The 18,832-nt window shown below is 44.1% G+C and overlaps 1 protein-coding gene across 1 annotated transcript in view; it reads right to left on the bottom strand.

The window, feature by feature from the left end:
• The window catches only part of tacr2 (tachykinin receptor 2), a 96,886-nt gene extending 87,050 nt beyond the window's left edge, over positions 1–9,836 (bottom strand). Inside the window, exon 1 of the mRNA XM_028793097.2 lies at positions 9,176–9,836. Coding sequence (XP_028648930.2) covers positions 9,176–9,702 — 527 coding nt within the window. The 5' untranslated portion in view covers positions 9,703–9,836. The remainder of the gene's footprint in view (positions 1–9,175) is intronic.
• Between the last annotated feature and the right edge of the window lie 8,996 nt (positions 9,837–18,832).

Genomic DNA, 18,832 nt, shown 5'->3' with positions numbered 1-18,832 from the left:
GTTGGAGGCAAACGCTGTGCCAAATGCTGAGGTAGGCTAGCATGTTGGATGTATTGATGCGATTCATCTCCCTAAATGTTCACAGCTGCTTGCTTTATTCAACTTTATTATTATTATTATTTGGCTGATGCTTTTATCCAAGGCGATTTACAACCCTTGTAAGGCAGCTTCTTTACCACATTGCCTCCCCCAGAACGCTAGATGGCAGCCCTCCTGACTTACAGCGGTGCTCCACAGAAGTTGGAGTGTGGCACAGCCCTCTTGGGTTCTGTGAGGACCGCCAGGGGGCGCTGAAGAGCCCTACATTGGGCTTCCACCACACTTGAAAGTGATTCCAGATACGGTTAACGAGCCACTTGGAGCAGCATAAAAGGGGAGCCAGAGTCGGAAAGAAGATGGATGAAGCCTGCCAGAGGAGGTGGAAGGAGAAAAATAATAAGAAGAGAAGAAGCGTTTCCCCACTGACATAAACGCACGCTGTGCAACACTTCTGCATGTGTCTGGTGTGTTCGGGGCGGCTCACACACTTGAGATACTGTACGATGAGTTCCACTTCATTCATTTCTCCAATTGGCGCGCAGGCAGGTGAAGCGACTTGCTCAGGGTCACACAATGTCAGTGGAATTTTTTATTTATAATATTTACTTGGGTAGCAATCATTTACAGTTGAAATAATTCTAGCATTATTAGGAAGCTCGTCTGAAAGACATGCAAATGGATATTAAAGGAAAGGACAGGAGCATCGGCGGAGTTTGCCATTATGGCTTGGGGGTTTTTGTGGTGTTGAGTTGGGGAAGGGGTGCCAGGCAAATCATACAAGATTATCGCGTTTTTTAGAATCGCAACACTCCTATGTATTTAAATCATACCCCGTGTCAAATTGGTTGTTTTATAAAGTTGTAATATAAACACTCACACTGCATGAAAACGTTTAAAACGAGAAAGTTCACAAGTATCGTTAACGATACTTAAATGACAGAAAACGTTCCTTATTTAACTCTGTTCATCAACCTGTTATAATTGTGACAAAATATGGACTTTCTCGTTTTTTAGCAAATTAGAAAATGTACACCTGGAGGAACACTCCATGAATTTGGGGACTTTAAAATAATTTAACTGATTTGAAAGTTGCCGCGTTTTCGGTTATTTATTCGCTTCATCATTCCTCTGACAGATGTCACATTTTTGTTTTTTAAATATTTTGTCATAGTGGTAAACATTGGCGTGTGACGGAGATTTGCTCAGACCGTCATGCCGCTGTTTGTATAGGTGGGCGTAAGCGCCTCTGGCGCCCAACCGTTTCAGTCTAAAAGCTCGTTTTGCCAACTCAAGCGGCTATCGGACGTGTAGAAAATGAAAATACTGAAAAATCTACAAATGTATATAATCTCTCATGCTAAATCTGAAACAGTAAACTAATCTATAACTGAAATTAGAGTACACATGTTTATCCATCCATCCTCTATCCAGGGCGGGGGACAGCTGGAGCCTAGCAAGCAACAAGCTCAGGTAAGAACAATCCGTGAACAGGGCGCCAGAACATCGCAGTGTGAATATACACACATACACATCAGAAATTCACTAAACCTGCATGTTTTGGACTCTGTGAGACAAATGGTGCAAACGTATGCAGACTCACACGACAACTCCAAGCAGTTGCACCCGACACATGACCCCCGGCTCCTTACTACGAGGCAGCCTTGATAACACTGCGTCACCGTGCCGTATATTCTTTACCGTATTTATATTAGTTGTTGCCTTAAATTGAGAAAAACTGTTAATTAAAAGTTACTTTAGTAATATACTGCATCCGTAGCCCATGGAAAAGACCAACAAAAACGTGCATGTATTCTGCTTGCCAGCAAGCGGCTGCGATGACCGTCTGTCCGTCTCATTGATATTCCTTTGAAGACACGCCCATCGCCTGCGTCGACACACCCACTTTTGTGTTGGCCCGAGTTCTATATTTTGAACAGCGAACGTTCCGTGCCCGGAGTGTACACTCCGCTGCAGTAAATCTCTGAACTGGATTCAATTTAGCAATTTTACGATGTCTTTTTTGTGCCCTGAACTGGAAGAGTGCCGCAGTGGAAGGGTGTCGTTTATACGTTCTTTTCTGAATCGCAATGCAAATCCTTTAAAACTTAAGGCTTACGTTAATTGAGATTCCAAATGGCCTTCTATGTGTGCAGACCCCTAGCGGACTGCCACCATGGTCTTAGTTGCATCCTGTCTTGTGCCAGAAATTACAGCCCTCCCCGTGTCCCTGAAAGCTATGTTGCTTTACACCTTGGAAGAAGTGCTTTGTGAAGTGACTAAAATTTGGAACTCTCGTCGTGGCGGCACACTTAACACCCCGATATCATCGTCTTCTCGTGAAAGTCGTCACCTGGCAACAAAGGACGCAAGCTGCCAGGAGGCAAACCTGGAATGAATGTTAACCTTGTGTCGCGCCTTTGTTAATCACACCTACTTACTTAAACGATTTTGTGGGAGGGAAGGGGCTTAAATAAATGTAGGTGTCTGAAATCTGTAACCGAGTAAAAACGCTTCGAGTTTATAATCCGCCAATGTCGTTATTTGTTGGAATTCGAAGGAATACAACAAAACCTACTTAAATTAAATCCATCTTTGGAAATACTTATAAAGAGTCGAAAAAAGGCTTAGAAATAAGGGAGAACAGAAAAGGACCTACAGAATAAACGGGAGGACTCCGCGCTAAGTGCTAACCACTGCGCCACTCAGATTAGCGCAGCACACATCAATACATAAATTAATACGAATGTATTTTATAATTCATTTGCAGGCAAATCGAGTCTCGGAAAATGATTGTGCGGCTATAATCTTCAAGCTGTTACCTTTTTGATCTAATTATCAATAAAAATGTGATACAGGTAAATATTAATAATGTTTACATCATGTAGGCCTATGTGGTGCCGCGCCGCAACGCAGACAAACGTCTTGAGCTGGAAAGTTAATCCATAGATTTTTAATGACAAGGTGTCACTTGTACGCTGCGCAGGCGATCTTGAAATGCGTTCAACAAAATGCCATTTCTAACAGCACGGTATATTAATTGTGAAAGGTGCCCTACAAACAATGGTAAATTAATGACGGATTCGCGGTGAAAGTCACTTTATTTAAGCTGGCTATAAATTATTGGAGAATTTATCCTGATTGGGTTATACAAACAGAAACTGTGATTAGTGAAAATGATATAATTTAAAAGCATGATGAACTCGTTATAAAACGCGCCATATAAATTATTTAAAAGGCGATATATTTCATTAATGATAATTCATAATGAAAAGTCATAGGCTGCAATTCATAGAAATACTGTATATTTAATGGTTATACATTTTCCCTGTTTGTCATGGAAGGTGCAATAAAAGTTGTCGTCGAAGACCCTGTAAAAAATAATCGCCTATAATAGAAAAATTGTGTGGTGTTGTGGGGTTAAGGCTTTGGACTTCAAACCCTGAGGTTTTTGGATTTAAATCCCGTTACTGACACTGTGCGACCCTGAGTAACTCACTTCACCTGCCATCGGCTCCAACTGGAAAAGCTAAAGAATTGTAAATTAAATGTTTTTAAGTCGACTTATGTGAGTTTCCCCTTCCTTCTTTCTTCGTAATAAAAGACCGCACGCCGTTTCCTTTAAATAATCCCAGACACTTTATTTACTCCCAAACCAAATACGAGCGTGCCGAAACATTTAACACAAAATAAATTGTCAAACGGACGTTAAAAATGTGCTGTAAAAATATTACATGGAAGAAAAGTATGGTAGCCTGCCTAGCAGGACAATAACAGATTAAACTGTTTGTGTGCAGCGAGAGTCCTTTTAAAATGAGGACCCACTGGTATATATTTCGTAGATTTGTTGCCATCTCTGCATGGGAGTTTACTATGGAATCTGTTACAATAAACATTCTTACTGGAACCTCCAAGCAGATGAGTCTTTTGGGAACCAAAAATGTTTCCCCCTACGGCATCGGTCTGAAAGAACCACTCTGGTACCTTTATTTTTAAGGGTGAATGCAATACAATGCCATGACAGAACAGTTATATTTAAGAGTGTATATAGATTAATGGAAGGATTTTCTCCAAATTACCAAACCTCACAGTGAATGTTGGTTTGCCTATAGATAAGCAGGTTTATAAGATGGATGGAGGTGAAGGATGGATGGATGAGTGGGTGGTGATGCCTATTTGTGCTTAGAGCCTTTAGGGGACAGCTTAGCTATTAGCTAAACAAACGGACATGATGGACTGAATGGTCACCTCTCCTTTGTAAAATTTCTTATGTTCTGATGAAAAGAGCTGTAAAAATTGTCAGGTTTTAGCTATCTACCTATCCATTGTCCCGAGAGGGGTCGCGGGTAAGATGGCGTCTGTCCCAGCAATCATAGGGGACAAGGCAGGAGCAAAACGTGGACAGGGGCGCCAGTCCATCATAAACTGAACACAAACACGCACGTGCGCGCTCACATCAGGGGGCAATTTAGCATCGCCAATCCACCTAACGTACATGTCGTTGGACCGACAGGAAGCCAGAGCACACGGAGGAAACCTAGATAAATCTATGAATTATATCTGAACCCGTTTAGTCTAGCTAAGTGTCGTGGCCAGAAACTATGATGTAAGACTGGTCACCAGTCCACCGCAGGGCACATCCACGCACATACCCACACACACTTTAGGAATTGAAAATTAACTTTTTTTTTTCTTTCATTAATTAAAATTAAGCGGACCAAATACCCAGAAAACCCACGGCATCTGGTCGGCAAACTCTGCTAATAGAGTGGGCGCGCCTACGGGCTGGTGCTGTTGATGAAAGTAATAGTACGCATGCTCCGTAACACCAGTGGCGCGCGCTCCTTTTAAAGTCCTCGGTAGGCACATAAAGGCGCGCCGTTAAAGGGGCACACGCTGCGGACACCGAGGCAGGGCAACAGGTCGTCGAAGTCTAATAATGCCGTCAACTACAGGCGACGTCCGTCCACCCCTCCCATAAGGCCCCAAATGGGATTCGACTGGCACTTTTAAAACGTGAGGTATTTAAATTTTATGCGCTGTTATTTTCTGCTCCGTTCTCATTTTGCTTTAAAAGTGGGGTTTGTGTTCACATACTGCAGCTCAATCTTCCGATTAGGTAGGGGAGAGTTTTTAAGATTTATTTGACATGAAACATATATGTCTTGACTTTATTTTCATTAAGCTGTGTCTCATTTACTGTAATGCAATTTACAAAACCAATAAAGTTGAAAAAATAAATTCAACAGGTCGCCGCTAAACGAGCAGATTAAGCCTCTGGGCATGAGCGTCTCTGCTGCCTCCCAAAGTCCTCACACAAACGCGATAAATAACGACAAATAATGCTGTAGTTTTTTTTTTTAAGGAACATTTTGTAATATAATTGCATTTACAAATCAATTTCGTTACTTTGTTTTCTGTGTGTTCTAACAAATCTGTGTTTTTACTAATTGTGTATTTAATATAATCTCTAATTGCGTTTCACCTGATAATTTGCTCATACTGTACCACGTCTGCAAGCAATGAAAATCGCTATACAAATATAAGCTGCGTTGTATTTTCTATTGCCTCGTATTTCCAGTCTCTTCTTTTTGCGCACACTACACGATACTAGCTTGACTTGTGGCCTATCAGTTGCGCACAAAATTACTACAAAGTCGCTGAAGGTAGTAAATTCGTTCCTCGCGGGGTATGAGACATGTTGCAATATGATCGGAGTGGCTTACGGGGACCTGATGGCGTTTTGACTTATCTTATTGCACGAGTTGGTCAGGTGTGAGGGGGTCCCACCTGCGGATTCTGTGCTACAATTCACGTTGACCAATCAGAACGCGACTCCGTGCTTTGCATGAATGGTTACGAAGTGTTTGAAAACACACGGCAAGGATAAAGACTGGTCGAGTTGAGGCAAGAAAACCATCCGTTATATGATTTTTCTTACGAGCATCATCAAAGGAGAAACTCTAAGGGGTACGACAGCTACAAATTCTTGTTAGCTTTGCATGTTTGTGCGTTTAATATGATTAGTATAACAATGCAAACCGTCGGTCATAAAAATAACAGCTCGTAAAGCCAATGCCGATAACCAGCTTAGCTACTGTACGTTTATTCCCCTGGCAATCGAGATACTACCTCATTGTTCACCGTGTTGCTGTAAAATCGAGTCTAACGAACGCGCCACGCAATCGTGTAAGATTGTTTAAAAGTGATACTCATAAAATTGCAAAGAGTATGCCTGAGTTCGATCAGCATACCAATACAAATAAGTCATTAAGTGTGTGAGGGGGCACGCGAACTCCTGAAAAGTGAGAAAATGCCATCGTTTACGTAAAAGAAAGCACTCTTAAAAATAATGGTTTTTAGAATAACCTTATTGGGTGGCGCAGTTGTAATAATACAAATATATTTTATTTATACAGCGCCTTTCCCTGCTGCCTCGTACCAAGGAGACCTGGGTTCGCTCCCCGGGTCCTTCCTACGTAGAGTTTTCACGTTCTCCCCTTATCTGCGTCATCCTACTGTCCAAAGACACGGTGGATTTGTGTGTGCGTGTGTTCGCCATGCGATGCCAATCCCAGCCAACACTGGGCGCAAGGCAGGAAACAAACCCCGGAGGGCACGCACACACAAGGGACAATTTAGGATCGCCAATGCACCTAACCTGCATGTCTTTGGACTGTACCGGAAACCCACGCAGACACGGGGAGAACATGCAAACTCCACGCAGGCAGACAAACGAAGCGAACCCGGGTCTCCTAACTGCGAGGCAGCAGCGGTACCCACTGCGCCACCGTGCCCTTATTGTAGGAATCATAACCTGCATATATTTTTCCATATGAACAACTGTACAGCTACTTTTGCGCACCCCTGTATATATATATATATATATATATATATATATATATATATATATATATATATATATATATATATATATATATATATTTTTTTTTTTTATTTGCAGTTTTATTTTATTTTAACTTTCGAAATGCGGTGGAAGAGTTAAGTGCACATGTTTTCATAGGTTTTTCGTGGCCGTAACGCTCCAGTTCCTACCTGCGCTAAACTTAAACATCGATAAAACGGACATTATTAATTTTATTTTTCTTTTGTTTGTTTTCCTTCTACAGTCCAAAGACAAGCAGGTTACGTAAGTTAGAATTCGTATATTGGCCCCACACTACCCTACAGAGCGGTTCTTCAGAGCAGTGGTATAGGGGAACCATTTTTGGTTCTCAAAAGACCCATCCACATGGAGGTTCCAGAGGGAACTTTAGTTTATTTAGATTGGTAACAGGATCCGTACAGCAAATAACACGACTAGATGGTAACAGATTTGTGACATCACAACGGGTTCCCGATTTTTAAAGGACTCTCACTACATACAATCAGTCGGGCTAAGGTTTTCTTACTTTGTTAGAGCCCTGCAATTTCCAGCTTTTTCTAATCGCTTAGATAGAACCAACTTCATATGCAAAGAATCCTTCCCAGAATGAAATGGTCAAGCAATAGTTCTACGAGGAACCACACTACCCAGTAACGAACCATAAAATGCCATAAAGAACAGGATTTTTAAGAGAGTACACCTAAAATAATAGTTCTAAAATGGCACTTCACTACTGTTTCGTTTTGGGAAGGGTCCATATGAAGTTGGGGCTTTTAGGTTTTGAAAAGGTTCCTAATACGTGGGCAAAATAGAAATCTTTAATGTAGGCCTATAGTAGCCTATAGGCTAATAGCAAAACACAACAGGTCAAGAAAGCCGGCGCTTAGCCTGCGTTATTGTGTGCAGCAGTGGTCCTTTTTCATAAATCTGTTATCATTTATTCCTGGTTATTCATGGAGCCTGCAACAGATGGAAATAAATTAAGCGTTCTTTCTAGACCGTTCGTGTGGACGGTTCTGTCGGGAACCATTTTGGGCATTGCTCTGAAGAACCTCTTTGGAACTTTTCTTTTCAAGAGCGCTAATGCGTGTTTGTGTGTGTTCACACGCGATGCCTACTGGGATAGGCTCAATCTTCCCCGTGATCCTGCTCGGAATAAGCGGGTTATAAAAATTAGATGGATGCTTTTCTAAGTCTAAGGAGGTGGTTAAACTTTACTGGCGACTCTAAATTGAGTGAGTGTGCCGTAGGTTGGACTGACATCTCGTAGAAGGTGTGACCAACTGACTTCCACGCAGAGGCGAAGCCAAAAATTGCAAGCTGGGGACTGTAAACAAATGGGTGGGCAAGCCCCAAAAGCCCACCCCCGCCTCCCCCACTTTGGAGATTATTATGCCTCGATCCATTGCTGACCGATCGAACTCCATGGAAGCGAGCAACGATTCATCAAAGTTCCGTGGTGCGGTGGTCTCCCTCGGACTTACATAGATCACATTGACACGTTTTTTTTCCTAAATAATTTCGCCTCTGCTTCCATGCGATGCTGCCTGGATTGGCACTGGCACCGTGCCATAATCTATAGGAATAAACGGGCACTTTTATTTTGCAAGCAATATGAAAATGCCGATTCATTATCCGATTCATTTCGAATGCGTCTAATCCAGTTCAAGGTGGTGGAGATGCAGTCTACCCCGGCAGCAGAGGGAGCAAGGTAAGACAAAAAATATTGATTCCTATATTGAGCATTATGGTTGTGTAAATATTCATAACCGAAAGTTATGCAGAAAAAGAAATGCACAGTCGGTCTCATTCAAAGACTTTTTAGATAGCACAGTAATCTCTTGGCTGCTGGTCACACACCTGCTGCTGCTGATAATGTGGACGGCGAGTCAGATGAGCGAAGTCGCTATACAATAAAAGCTCCGCCCTCTACATGTGGGCTCGTTTGTCTGCCTTTGTCTCTGCTCATTTCTTCTGGAGTCAAAACCAAGCTAATAGCCCCCTGTTGAAGAATTTTCATTCACTATAAACTCGATCCATTTTTTTCCTTAATAGGACGCGGGTTCCTTTATGCATTGCAATATATTCAAATGTGTAATAATGGGATACTAGTGTACTATATTTATGCTACACAACATTTCAACAATCCTCGACTCGAATTGTATCCGTTCTTCACGTTTAGCGCCTTGCACATCGCGGCGCGGCTACTTTCGCTAACTGAGGACACCGCTGGCCAGCGTGTCTCTAGCTTACCTGTCCACTGAGATAGCCGTCATGGAGTAAATACTCGCGAAGATGGCAGTGATCGGAAAGAAGTTTTGGAATCTGCAGAAGCCCAGCCCGAAATACCAGTCATTGTGGATGGCATAGACAAAATTGAAGACAGTATTGAACGCGGACATAGACGCGTCTGAGAATGCCAAATTGACAATGAAGTAATTGGTGACCGTCCTCATCCTCCTGTGAGCCAGAATAATCCAAATCACCGTCAGGTTGCCAATCACGGATACAGTCACAATAGCGGCATAAGCGATTGCCCACAGGGCAACTTGCCAGTCGGGCTGGACAAACTTATTGGTATCTGTCCCGTTATTATCCTGGTCGGAAAGAGACGAATTGAGGTCTGTCTCGTAGCGATCCATTTCAGAAAGCGAGACATTAATCATAGGCGTTGACATGTGCAGAAAGCTGTCCATCCCGGGATACTCGAAAGATAACGATTCCTCGGAATCCAACATTGACGGGAAAAAGTTTAAAAGTTTTGCAGAGACGGAATTCATGAGAGAGAAAGACGATTCTCGATCCAAACACTTCCCGATTGGCTCATCTCCAGTTTGTTGTTCAAGGTGATAAGATGCGGGTGAAAAAGCTGTCTTGACAGACGTGAAAACTGCACAACGGTCAAGCCGGCACTGCGATCCCGCAACTCGACTAAAGTGGCTTCGCTCGTCTCGTGGAATTTAAGCGAGTGAGGCGGCGGGGAGGGGCGGAGAGCCGCGCAGCGATTCGGTGTGACGCGCAAGCGGGCAGCAGAGGTGGGCACTTGTGCACGCGCCTTCCCTACGCGTGCACGTATAACTTCGGCAATAGTGGCTGCTGCGCAAAGAAATAGCAGAATTTAAGAATATCTCTCGGATTTTTTTTAACTTATTTAGCACAAGTTATATGAATCAAAAGACTCTGGATGTAGCATCAGGAATGGGGCGTGGCCACGTCTGGATGAAACGCCTGCCTTTCGCGGGGTTCAGGTCGTTTAGCTAAACGGTGAACACGCAGACTACACAGCAGAGTGGGATGAAGTTGCCAAGGTCAAGTCACTGTCTTATTTCCATGAACTGTGATTTCCTAACACCTAATATTAATTGGAGGCACAAGTGCGTCTACGCTACCATCCAGCATCTAGTCGACCTGCAGAATGGGCCCCGGTGTTCGATTGGTGCTGCCTTGTCAAAATAAGCCACACATGCAAATATTTACACGTTTAAATGTGAAAACTTTGAAGTGAACAAAACATTTTATTTTATTACTCACCATCAGCCAAATTGTTTTTTCACGCTTACAGTCACAACAATGCCGGACTAAAATGGGAAAGGCATTGGATTGAGGCACTGGATATGTTTGCTTCAAGTGGCTTGGATGACAAATAATATTTTTAGTGGGGTCTGTTTTCTTTCTTTATTTATTTAAGAAACGTATTTATTGACTGTTGTTTTAGAATAGATGTATACTGCGCATGCACAGAAGCACATTTCCCAAGAGTGTGTGGTTCGACAGACCACCGCTCCCTGCCTCCCGGTTCCGTATAAAGCGGGACGTCAGGTCAACGTAACCTTTAACAGAGAGCACCGCCATACTTTACACCGTGAAAGAGTCCTTCTATAGAGTCTTTCATAAGAATTAACAACCAGAGGATGTTTCACATTTCAGCAGTGTGGCGTAGCGGTTAAGACTTTAGACTTCAACCCCTGCACTGTAATAATATCACAGTATTGCTTACAGTAAATTACTGGCAATAAGTACTGTAAATGCTACAGTACTAACAATTTGATCACTGTACAGTACACTGCTGTATAGTAAAATATTGAAAAATATGCACTTAAAAATTATTCACAGTGTGAAGATGTTTACCATAATTTAGCCGTTTCCATTACAGGAAAATGAATGTAGTAAAAATGAAAAGCCTGTGCCATTATTAACATTACATTAATTTATTACAGGGCTCGATTAACCATTAAGCAAAATAAGCATCAAGATAAGGGGGGCACCACAGAAATTTCCCATTGTCAGATTTACAGTGGACTGTATGGGGCAAAACTACAAATGGTGTAGCAGAACCAAGTTCCACAAAAAGGGGCTCCCACATTAAATGAGAACATTACATACTGTCGCCGATGGCCAGGACCGTTACTTGGCCAGGACATGTTTATAGTGGAAGGAGCTGGGGAGTGAACACACACAGAGCATTATCTCCCTTAGATCACTAGGTGGCAGCCCCACTGGGTTGCTACGGCACCACCGATTCCCACAGGTCTTCATGGGAGCTGGAGTTCAGGACAGCCCTGGTGAGTTCCGGGGGTGCCACTAGGGGTTGCTGCAGGGGCTGCGGAGCCCTTCTTTGTTGGGCGTCCGCCTTACCCTGAATTGCTTACGGACCACTCTGTTGGGACACCGGCAAGACTCCCAGGTGCCTGAATAAAAGGAGCCAGCTGCCACAAGTCTGAGAGCCAGAGTTGGGAGGGAGAAGACAAAGCTTGCTGGAGGAGGAGTGGTGGTGAAGAGGAATGAGAGAGAAAGAATGAGAAAGAAGGGAAAAAAGTACTGTGCTGTGATTTGTGCATAAGTGGTGTTTTTGTATTGTGCATTGCTGTGGGAAAGATTTGGGAAGCGTTTCCAACAGCTAAATAAATGTCAGCTGTGCTGGACTTGTGTCTGTGTCTGCTTGTGTTGGGGTCGGGTGGGTTGTGCACCTCCTACAGGCCACACAATTCATACATACACACACACACACACACACACATACATATATATATATATACTGCTCAAAAAATTGAAGAAACCCTTTTTAATCTGAGTATAGCCACAAGTCAATGAAACTCCTGGGCTATTGATCTGGTCAGTTATGTAGCAGAGGGGCTTGTTAATCAGTTTCAGCTGCTTTGGTGCACTAGAGGGGCAACAATGAGATGACCCCCAACACAGAAATGGTTTAATAGGTGGAGGCCACTGACATTGTTCCCTCCTCATCTGTTTTTTCACTAGTTTTGCATTTGGCTATGGTCAGTGTCACTACTGGTAGCGTGAGGCAATACCTGGACCCTATAGAGGTTGCACAGGTAGTCCAACTTCTCCAGGATGGCACATCAATACGTGTCATTGCCGGAAGGTTCACTGTGTCTCCCAGCACAGTCTCAAGGGCATGGAGGAGATTCCAGGAGACACGCAGTTACTCTAGGAGAGCTGGACAGGGCTGTAGAAGGTCCTCAACCCATCAGCAGGACCCACCGGTATCTGCTCCTTTGGGCAAGGAGGAACAGGATGAGCACTGCCAGAGCCTACAAAATGACCTCCAGCAGGCCACTGGTGTGAATGTCTCTGACCAAACAATCAGAAACAGACTTCATGAAGGTGGCCTGAGGGCCCAATGTCCTCTAGTGGGTCCTGTGCTCACTGCCTGCCCGGCACCATAGAGCTCGATTGGCATTTGCCATAGAATACCAGAATTGGCAGGTCCACCACTGGCACCCTGTGCTTTTCACATATGAGAGCAGATTCACCCTGAGCACATGTGACAGACGTGAAAGGGTCTGGAGAAGCCATGGAGAACGTTATGCTGCCTGTAACATCGTTCAACATGACTGGTTTGGTGGTGGGTCAGTGATGGTCTGGGGAGGCATATCCATGGATGGATGCACAGACCTCTACATGCTAGACAAGGACACCTTGACTGCCATTAGGTATCAGGATGAAATCCTCAGACCCATTGTCAGACCCTATGCTGGTGCAGTGGGTCCTGGGTTCCTCCTGGTGTATGACAATGCCTGGCCTCATATGGCAGGCAGTTCCTGGAGGATGAAGGAACTGATATCATTTACTGGCCCCTACACTCGCCTTACCTAAATCCAATAGAGCACCTCTGGGTGTGACATTATGTTTCGGTCCATCTGATGCTGCCAGGTTACACCTCAGACTGTCCAGGAGCTCAGTGATGCCCTGGTCCAGATCTGGGAGGAGATCCCTCAGGACACCATCCATCATCTCATTAGGAGCATGACCCCCCCCCCCCCCCCCCCCAACGTTGTCAGGCCTGCATACAAGCATGTGGGAGCCATGCAAACTACTGAGTATGATTTGGAGTTGCTGCAATGAAATTTCAGCAAAATGGACTTGCCTGTCCCATCATTTTTTCACTTTGATTTTCAGGGTGTCTTTGAATTCTCTGCAGGTTGATCATTTTCATTTCCATCACTGCCATCTTCGCGAGTATTTTCATGTGGCATCCTTAAATTCCTAACACATTACCAGTCCATATCAGTAGAGATATTTCCAGCAGGATTTTTTTCTCATTGAGATCTGATGTGTTTTCAAAGTGTTCCTTTAATTTTGTGGGAAGCAGCCTGGACACAGACAGACGGATATTGTTTAAAGTCCAACACACTTTTATTTTACAAATATTCAAGTGCACAACCCAGTGCCGCAGCACCAATCACCCCAATAGTCCAGGCCAACACACACTGCCTTTCCTCTCTTCAGGCCGCTTCTTTCCTCTCCCAGACCTCGTCCTCCTCTACCCGAGTCCAGCCGTCGAGTGGTGGTTGCTGGCTCCCTTTTATCAGGTACCCAGAAGTTATACTGTCACAATGAAATCCCCGCCATGTGCAACCAGCACGGCTTGTGTGTGCATTGTCTGCATTTCGGCAGGAGGGTTGCAGCGCAGTTCTTCCAAATAGCAGTAAATTAGCTCAGGGGTTTCAGAAGTTTTGGATTTGATTCCTAGATTCTCTCATTTTTGCTTGACTTGCTTGTGTTGTAGACCTGCCTGGAGGGAGAAGCCATGACTCCGTCTGCTGTGTAAATATTTCCACTTTCTTTTCTGAATATTTCTGAAGGTTGTCCGCATGGCTAAATCTTAACAAGGTTAGTTAAACTCCCCTGGGCTGAGTCGACTGAGCTGCTTGCCTTTGCTTGGCAGAGTCCTCTCTGTTTAAATTTGTTTAAGGCGTCTGTTTATTTTTCAGTTTTTATGTCTCCAAATATGCCAAGTGCTACTCTGGCATGAGGGAGGACAGCACTGGTGGCAATGGTACACCCCTTTTACCACCACTTTAAATCATTGGCTGCTAATTCCAGAGGATTATACAGCTTAAATGCACATGAACAACTAAATAGTAAAAAATAATAAGGGAGTGGGAGACTGCAGCTTTTAAAGGAGTATATACAAGGTAGGACTGCTAGGGGGCAGTATTAGGCAGCCTTTCAATCCTGAGGCATCAAGCATCTGCACACCTGGTGGGCTGGTTGTAGCAGCATCTTGCTATGGCTGTGGAGTCCAGTATAGGAGTGGCAGTCCTTGCTGCACTGTGTACAGCAGAATGCTGAGGGAACTCTTTAACATCTTGGGTTCGGGACCTCCTCAGGCCTCTTTTATCATTAGTTTTTGGTATAACTTCAGTCTCACCCCTCAAGAGACCCTTTGTCGCCTCCTGCTTCCAGGCATTCCTGTCTGAGGCAACCGACTACCAAGTGTTGGTGTTGATGCCAAGATCTGCTGTTCTTGTTTGGTTCAAGGCATCCAAGTCTTGCTGGCCTACAGCAATGTGCTCCACATGCCAGTGATACACTCCTGGATTTTGGTGTTCTCCATGAGCTTCTTGTTGGCTTCTTTCCAGATGCCAGTTCTCCAAAGTGGAGATCGTTGGGTAAACAACCATCCACCACGTGCGAAACATGACCTAGCCAGTGCATACATCTGTGCCGGAGGAAGGTGAAGATGGAGGTGGTGCCTGCCTTTTCGAGCACTGTGTTGTTGGTCATCTTGTCTCTCCAGATGATGTCAAATACAGCGGGGAAAATAAGTATTGAACGCGTCAACGGTTTTCTCAGTAGATATATTTCTAATGGTGCTATTGACATGAAATTTTCACCAGATGTCGGTAACAACCCAAGTAATCCACACATACAAAACAAATAAATCCATAAATTAAGTTATGTGTAATAAAGTGGAATGACACAGGGAAAAGTATTGAATACATGAAGAAAAGGAGGTGCAAATAGGCCTGGAAAGCCAAGAAAGCAGCAGAAATCTGTCAGTATTTAGAAAGCAATCTTGATAGCCCCCTATCAGTGCAAATGAATATCCGCTGATTTAGTCCTAATTGATGGCCTTTAAAAAGGTTTCCCAAGGTGTCACACAAGAAGCATCTCATGATGGGTAAAAGCAAAGAGCTCTCTCAAGACCTTCACAAATATCCTGATGGCATTGGTGACAGACGTATTTCTAAACTTCTGAATGTTCCAGTGAGCACAGTAGGGTCCATAATCTGCAAGTGGAAAGAACATAATTTCACCATAAACCGGCCCCAACCAGGTACTCCTCACAAGATTTCTGACAGAGGAGTCAAAAGAATGATCAGAAGAGTTGTCCAAGAGCCAAAGAGAGCTCGCGGAGAGCTTCAGAAGGACCTTGAATTAGCAGGTCCAGTTTTTTCCAAGAAAACAATAAGTAATGAACTCCACCACCATGGCCTCTAAGCACACCCACCGTGCAAGACTCCAATGCTGAAGAAAAAGCACGTTGAAGCTCGTTTAAAGTTTGCTGCACAACATTTGGACAAGCCAATGAAATACTGGGAGAATAGAGTCTGGTCAGAAGAGACCAAAATTGAACTCTTTAGATGTCTTTTCACACACCATGTTTAGAGGAGAAATGGCACTGCACATCACCCCAAAAACACCCCAGAATACTGGCAGACTTCATATAATTGAAGGAAGGATGAATGGAGAAATGTACCAGGACCTTCTTGATAAGAATCTGCTGCCATCTACCAGGATGCTGAAGATGAAACAAGGGAGGACATTTCAGCAAAACAAGTATCCCAAACACACAGCCAAGGAAACTCTCAATTGGTATCAGAGAAAGAAAATAAAGCTGCTAGAATGGCCCAGTCAGACGATCAGCCGACTTGAATCACATTGAAAATCTATGGAAAGAACTGAAGATCAGAGTTCATAGAAGAGGCCCCCGGAACCTTCAAGATCTGAAGACAGTTTGTGTGGAAGAAAGGGCCAAAATCACACCTGAGCAGTGCATGCGACTCATTTCTCCATCAAGGAGGCGTCTTGAAGCTGTCATTACCAACAAAGGTTTTTCTACTAAGTATTAAATTAATTTCAGCAAGCGTGTTCAGTCCTTATTCCCTGTGTCATTCCACTTTATTACACATAATTTATGGACTTATTTGTTTTGATTTCTTTGTATGTGTGGATTACTTGGGTTATTACAGACATCTGGAGAACATTTCATGTCAACAGCCCCAATTAGAAAAATATTTACTGAGAAAAACATTGACACATTCAATACTTATTTTCCTCGCTGTACATACCTGAAGCAGCGCATGTAGAAGGAAACGGGCCACTGTTCTTGTGTTGTGCATTGCCTTCAAGTCTTCCTGGCGAACAGCAATGCACTCCATATGAGAGCGATATACACCTGGACTTTGGTGTTCTCCATGAGCTTGCTGTTGGTCCATATTAAGCGAGGTTGTAGCTGCCTTGCCAATGTGCTTGCTGATCTCCTTTTGAGTGACAGGTTGTCTGAAATAGTTGAGCCCAGGTACACAAACTCTTAACATGTTGGCCCATTACCTGTATCTCCTTCAAGTTGATGATCAGGTAATACTCCTTGCAGGCTTACTCAAAGTGGGTAATGAGTACGTGTAACTCCTGCTGAGTGTGAGTGGCAAGACCTATAGTATGTCATTGGCATCAGCGAACTGGAAATCTCTGACATGTCGCATCTGCACCTTGGTGTTTACTCAGAGTCTTGACTGGGTGAAGAGGTTCCCATGTTGGAATGAGGACATATCTCTTGTCACACACATGCACATGGGAGGCAGTCAATGGGCTTAACTAAAGGTAAAGCACCGGGTCATGGGATGACAAAGTGCACTAATGACTTTACTCCCTGCTCTGCAGATCAACCGAAGGAAAGACCAGCTAAACCCCAACCAGGGTCCACCTCTGTCTCCAGACCATGCCCTCCTAATGACCTTACTTCCACCTGTGCCCTCCACTTCCTTTCCACTGTCTATAAAGCCAGCCACTTGCCTTTCCCAGTCAGTCCCGTCCTGAACTCAATCCCTTGAGATTACTCAGCGGAGAACTGCATTTTGCAGCATATTATTTTTTTTTAGGAGCCTGCGCTGATACAGCACATTGCTGCCCCCAGATTAGGACCCGAGTGCAACCATGATATGGGTGACACCTCAGCACCACACTAGTTCAGATGGAGTGGAACAGTGTGAGATTTTTTATGGTGGCTGGAGTGCCAATTCTGCCACCAACCTCCAGGTTTTTCCCTGCAGTTTGGAGGGCCTACATGCAGAGCTGGATGCAAGCATATTACTCCTTACAATATACAGGGTGGAGCCCCAAACCTTTCTCTTGTTTTTCTGTCTCTTTTACACTCTGCATCAGCCCTCTGAGTATGTTGAAGAATTCTGATGTTGACCCATTAAATATGACGGTCGCCTTCGTGTCCTTATGGTTCAACTTATTGATGCTGAGCAGCACTGAGGGCAACCAAACTTGGCCAGGATCTCAGAGGCCTTTTTTCTTCATAAGGTCATATGCCATCCATATTACTAACCGAGAATGCTAAACCGGATGATGGACGCAGGCACATCCGGCCATGGGCCGTAGCTGCAAAAAGACGTACTGCGCAGGCGCAAAAAGAGTCCGCGAGAGTCGGCTGAGGAGCCGAGAAAGGCGAACAAAAGAGGGCGAGAGAGGCGGATGAGGGGCCGCGAGAGGCGCAGGCGCAAAAAGAGTCCGCGAGAGTCGGAGAAAGGCGGAGAAAAGAGGGCGACAAAGGCGGATGAGGGGCCGCGAGTGGCGGACAAGACCACAGAAAAAAGAAGTGAGCACATACAAAAAGGAGAAATGAGGCGCAAAGTCAAACACAGGAAAAGCACGAAACACATTGCACACGAAACTAGACCCGAAAAAAAAAAAAAAAAAAAAAAAAGAGGCTCGCACCCAACAGCAAGGCACCCCCCCCCCCCCCCTACAGGCACCGGATGGGACACACACCAAGAGGGGGATTCAACAAGCCCATGGAACACAAAAAAAAGAACACAAAACCACCCCACAGACCCTACAAGCGAGGGACGGGACACACACAAAGAGGGGGATTCAACAAGACACAGGAACACAAAAAGAAAGAAGACGCTCGCGCAACAACAATCCTCAACACCCCCCCCACCCACATCCATAAGAAGTCACACCCAAAGCCACATATTCTAAAGTGAACGTCAGCACCTTCACACTAGACAGCATAGGTGTCAGCATTGGTGGATCTCCTTACAATAAAGCACTATTAACCGTTCAACTGCAGAAAAGGAAACATATTGAAACAAGTCATTAATACACGGTCACGGGTACAAAACGAAAAGGAAAGGATAACAGGAACAAACACACGAACATGAAAGAAACAACAAAATAGACGGCTATGCAGCATAGGTGGATCTAATTACCATAAGGCACTATTAACCGTTCAACCGCAGAAAAGTCTCCATATTAACAGTGAGTGCAATACTTCTTATTACTTATCCATATTTCTAAAAGAAAAAATGTCTCGACTCCAAAAACGCAAAGCTCAACTACAGCCTCTAACTAACGATGTACCTAAAAGTA

The sequence above is a fragment of the Erpetoichthys calabaricus genome, chromosome 2, assembly GCF_900747795.2.
Source record: "Erpetoichthys calabaricus chromosome 2, fErpCal1.3, whole genome shotgun sequence".
NCBI classification, from domain to species: domain Eukaryota; kingdom Metazoa; phylum Chordata; class Cladistia; order Polypteriformes; family Polypteridae; genus Erpetoichthys; species Erpetoichthys calabaricus.
The sequence above is the reverse complement of the archived record's forward strand: the minus strand, read 5'-3'. Positions and strand labels throughout refer to the sequence as shown.